The sequence below is a fragment of the Odontomachus brunneus genome, unplaced genomic scaffold (genome assembly GCF_010583005.1).
Source record: "Odontomachus brunneus isolate Ranch 3 - 2012 unplaced genomic scaffold, Obru_v1 Obru_scaffold_201, whole genome shotgun sequence".
Lineage (NCBI taxonomy): Eukaryota > Metazoa > Arthropoda > Insecta > Hymenoptera > Formicidae > Odontomachus > Odontomachus brunneus.
This window is the reverse complement of record NW_022639651.1, coordinates 566,537-570,915: the sequence shown is the minus strand read 5'-3', so window position 1 is coordinate 570,915 and position 4,379 is coordinate 566,537. Positions and strand designations below refer to the sequence as shown.

The 4,379-nt window shown below is 33.5% G+C and overlaps 2 protein-coding genes across 6 annotated transcripts in view; one reads left to right on the top strand and one right to left on the bottom strand.

The window, feature by feature from the left end:
• The window catches only part of LOC116852068 (N-alpha-acetyltransferase 25, NatB auxiliary subunit-like), a 5,998-nt gene extending 4,877 nt beyond the window's left edge, over positions 1-1,121 (bottom strand). The window contains 2 exon segments of the mRNA XM_032832059.1: positions 542-766; positions 902-1,121. Of these exon segments, the coding sequence (XP_032687950.1) occupies positions 542-766; positions 902-962 (286 nt within the window). The 5' untranslated portion in view covers positions 963-1,121.
• Positions 1,122-1,293: 172 nt separating this feature from the next.
• LOC116852069 (replication protein A 32 kDa subunit-A) lies at positions 1,294-4,274 on the top strand. 5 transcript variants are annotated; one of them, XM_032832063.1, is made up of 3 exons: positions 1,294-1,421; positions 1,958-2,237; positions 3,764-4,274. In XM_032832063.1, exons 2-3 carry the CDS (start codon positions 1,979-1,981, stop codon positions 4,225-4,227), a joined length of 723 nt encoding a protein of 240 aa, XP_032687954.1. In that variant the 5' UTR covers positions 1,294-1,421; positions 1,958-1,978; the 3' UTR covers positions 4,228-4,274. The 5 variants fall into 5 exon arrangements, with proteins under 5 accessions (XP_032687954.1, XP_032687952.1, XP_032687955.1 ...); XM_032832061.1 differs by lacking the exon at positions 1,294-1,421 and adding an exon at positions 1,515-1,664; XM_032832064.1 differs by lacking the exon at positions 1,294-1,421 and adding an exon at positions 1,527-1,639.
• The last annotated feature ends 105 nt before the right edge of the window (positions 4,275-4,379 follow it).

Here is a 4,379-nt window from a genome sequence, read left to right as displayed (position 1 = left end):
ATATATATATATATATATATATATATATATATATATATATATATATACACACTGTATCTATTTTGTGTATTAATAATAAATATAATGTTTAAAAAAGACAATAAATTTCAAGAAATTTTCATTTCACTATATGATATGTAATTGGTAGATTTAACTTTAAGAATGTAAGTTTAAGAATATAACTTTAAAAACCAGAGAATTCTATGAATTCTAACTTATTTAACTTACTTATTTAGGAAACAACAATCATAAAAATTTACACCATTCTAAATGTTGAATAAAATATAAACTTAATTTTTGAGCAAACCGTATCTTCCTTAAACAACATCCATATATTGTTCATAAGGATATCTCCTATACAGTTTACATTGTCTACACATCGATGTAAAGTATTATGATTTACACATAAAGACCACAACCACTATATATACAATTTTAACATCATAAATATGAATCTGTACATCTTATATCAAAAAAGAGTTTGAAGAAGTTGAAGCATGAATTAACAGTCAATAAACTGTGACATTGACTGAGAACTTACGCTGAAGTGTCTCTCTGTAGCAAATACTCATTGCCTGCAAAGTAGAATCCTCACAGGGCACCTCAGACCGTACTTTATCCATAATAACTTGGCACTCATCCTGCTTGCCCAGTCGCAGCAAGGCCAAGGCTTTGAGCACCCTGGCACACTGATTACCTGGTTGCTTTCTAAGCACCTTATCTGCCTCTTGGAGGGCTTTCTTATTGTTCCCATTGTCCAACCAGTCTGAAAATCAGAGAAGCTTCACTGACTGCCGTTACATAACCTAGTTGCCGGTCTGCCGGATACGACTCGTACGGCCCGATGCAGATGGACGTGACGCATTACAGCCCCGGTCGCCGTCGACGGAGCTATACGTACCGTAAATCGGCCGCAAACGCCGTTCGTTCACTGTGTTGTCCACATGGCTCCTAGACGCCATGATACTTTTTATGGTAACTTAAAATCAACAAACCAGGGATCCAGACGATCCGCCGACTTCCTTCGACTCCTGGGATGCAAGGCGGACAATCTGCCGTATCATCAACGAGGATATTGAAATAAGCGCCTTTCGTGGCCGAACGAATCAGTATGGTGTCCTTCCCGCTAAATTTAAATGGATCTTCGCGTTAAGCAAGCGTGTGACCTGGTTTTTCGAATTTCGGGTATCAAGAGCGTCGATACCTGAATTTAGCATTACACGCTTGTGTATAAATATGTCATAAGAAGTCCTTCGTATTTTTCTGCTCATTCCACGATCGTTAAGCTGTGTTCACAAATTCCGGCAGAAGCGACAGAGAGTAACGCGGTTACACATCTAACGTCATACGTACTACGTTATTATTTCCTCTTTTTTTCTCAACGCGGTCTTATCGTTTTCTAAATTGAGCTACTGAATGACGTGAGTAATTTTGACATATAAATGAAATACGATGTCACGAGCAAATAAAAGTGGCGCGATTATAAGTTTATGCTTTTAACTCTGACCTAACCTAACTTCACCCGACCTAACCTGATCTAACTGCAACCTGCCGAATCTTGTTTAACACGAAAGCATTGTCTCGACTGTGTCGCGTTGTCTGAGTTATCGACCAAAGAATCGAATTCCAAGACTTTCTCGTGGGTTGTCTTTAGCCGTATTTCGGTGAGATTAGGCGACAGTTTCCCGAAAAGTGGAGGGGATAATGTTAGTACCAAGGAAAATCTCTACACGATATAATTTAAAGATCTGTTCTTTGTAACTGCACTGCTGAATTAATGCAAAAGGTTAGAGTGAGAAAACATATACTTGTCTCACTTCAATTTATTGCACCAGTTCAGCAATGTAGTTACAAAGAACATATCTTTAAATTATATCGTATAGAGATTTTCCTTGATATCAACATTATCCTCTCCACTTTTCGGGAAACTGTTGCCTAACCTTCCGGTGATCATCAGAAAGCCGCATAATTTGCAAACATGTGGGATGGAAGCAACGTTGGTCTCGGAGGTGGATTCTTGGACGAAAGTACAAGCGGCACGCAGGCCGGTGGCGGGAAAAAAGGTGCGCAGAGCAACGATCGGAGTATCGTTCCGGTGCTGATAAAGCATATTATTTCGGCAACGGGTGATCTGCAGATCGCTGGTAAAACCGTGAACACCTTGACTTTCGTCGGAATTGTGCGTCACATTGAGCAGGAAACTACGAAGATTTCTTATCACATCCAGGATGATACAGGTTCGTGTTAATCACTTCGATTTCATTGTAAGAAAATTAGAAGTGCTTAACTTATAACTTCGGCCTTTTCTTCCCTTACTGTACTCAACTTAAATTTTTATGGTGAAAAGGCTACTGAGTCAGGCCTGCAACCAAAGGGAGAGAGAGAGAAAGAGAAAATTAGAAGAAGCCTTGATGAATTGATATATTGTTTCTTAACCTTTAGATTGCCGGGAAAGCCACTTTTGTGATTCTGCACAAATCTCAAAATTCTGCACCATGTGTGTGTTACTTATATGAAAAAATTTTTGAGAAAAAAAACTTTTAATGAAAAAATGCAGCGTAAAGGTTAAATAAATTTATGCTTGTACATTGCACAAAAATAAGATGTGTGATACACAATTATATATTTTTTACATATATAATTGTATTATTTTTATATAATTATACAATATACAATTATATATTTTTTATATACAATTGTATTATTATAATATTGTTATCATTTTATATATAATTTTCAGTAAACAGCAACTGAAGATTGATTTACATAAAAAAAGTAGTGATAACAATACTAATAACCAAAATATTTTTAGCAATTATCTTTTTCAGAAAAGGACTTACTGAATGTCCTAACAAAATATGTTTTTAACAATGTGAAAAACACAAATGTCACCGTCATAATTGGAAAAACTATCATGATTAAAATGATAACAGCAATATTATTAGCAAAAGTGATATTCTCAATTCTCAAATTTTTTCCATAAAGTTGAAGACTTTAAACCATTAATGATATTATTATCAGCAAATATATATTATACACAAATTTAACAATTTCTATAGTATAACCAATCAAGTTAAGTTAAAATCTCTATCATTAACAATATTGCTAACATAAATTTAGTCCAATTTTCTGTTGATAATATTTGTTTTTAACATTCTTTGATCTAGACTGCTGAGTGTGATAAGTTGCAGAAATTTTTTTAACAATATGTCAAAGTTATCAGTATATTATTAAAATAAGTAACTTTTGTTAATAAATTTTTTTATAAAATATTAAAAATAATTGTTATAAACATTTTTCATTGCAAAGTAACAAAGTTAACAGAAAGCTATGTTTAACTTGTTTTGCAATTTGTTGAAAACAATCGATTCCAATTATTTTAATTGAAACAGTCTATATTTTTCAGTAACACTTATAAAAATACACATTATTGACAATGTTACTACTAATATAAACCAGCCTTTACATCAATGTTATAATTTTCCATTCAACAATGTAACCATCACATAACATACTTATTATATTATATTCACATTGTTGAATAAGATGTTATAATATTGAGGTTATGTTTCTGTTGGTTGATATTTATTGAGTTGTATTACAACTCACAATAAACTGTATACAATTATATATACACATATATATAACCTATTGATGTGATTGTATTGTGTATAATTTTATATATATTTTTTACCTACACATTTTATATTTTTAAGCTATTATAATTATTGCATGATAAATTATGCTTGATTTGTTACAATAGGTACGCTCACAGCTATGATGTGGCTAGAAGCAGATAAGAATGCTAGGGAGGACATATTAGTTAATACATATGTACGAGTCCATGGATTGATACGTGACCAACATAATCAACGGAATGTATTAATTTTGCGTATATACCCTCTGGAGGATTTGAATGAACTAACATGCCACTTTGTGGAAGTGATATATTTTATGTTGATGTTCAACAAGCCTACAGAAGAATCATCCGCTGCACCCAATATGGTGGTGTATGACAACACAATGAGTGGCATGACACCTGAACAAATGATGGTTCTGGAAGTCGTTCGATCGGCAGATGACGGCGAGTGTGGTATTGAGAAACGCATTATTTTGACAAAGATACCTAAGCACGTTGTATCTCGTTTAGATGAGATATTAGATTTTCTTTTGTGCGAAGGACATATTTATACAACTAGTTCAGAAGATTTCTTTAAGGCTACTTAAACTATACTTATGTGTGATATGCGTATCAATAAAAAGTTCCGCATGAACTTACGCATTGAACAGTTACCTATAGTTAAGTTTATACAAATAGGAAAAGGGGGAGAGAGAGAGAGAGCAGTTTCACAATATATATATATATATATATATATATA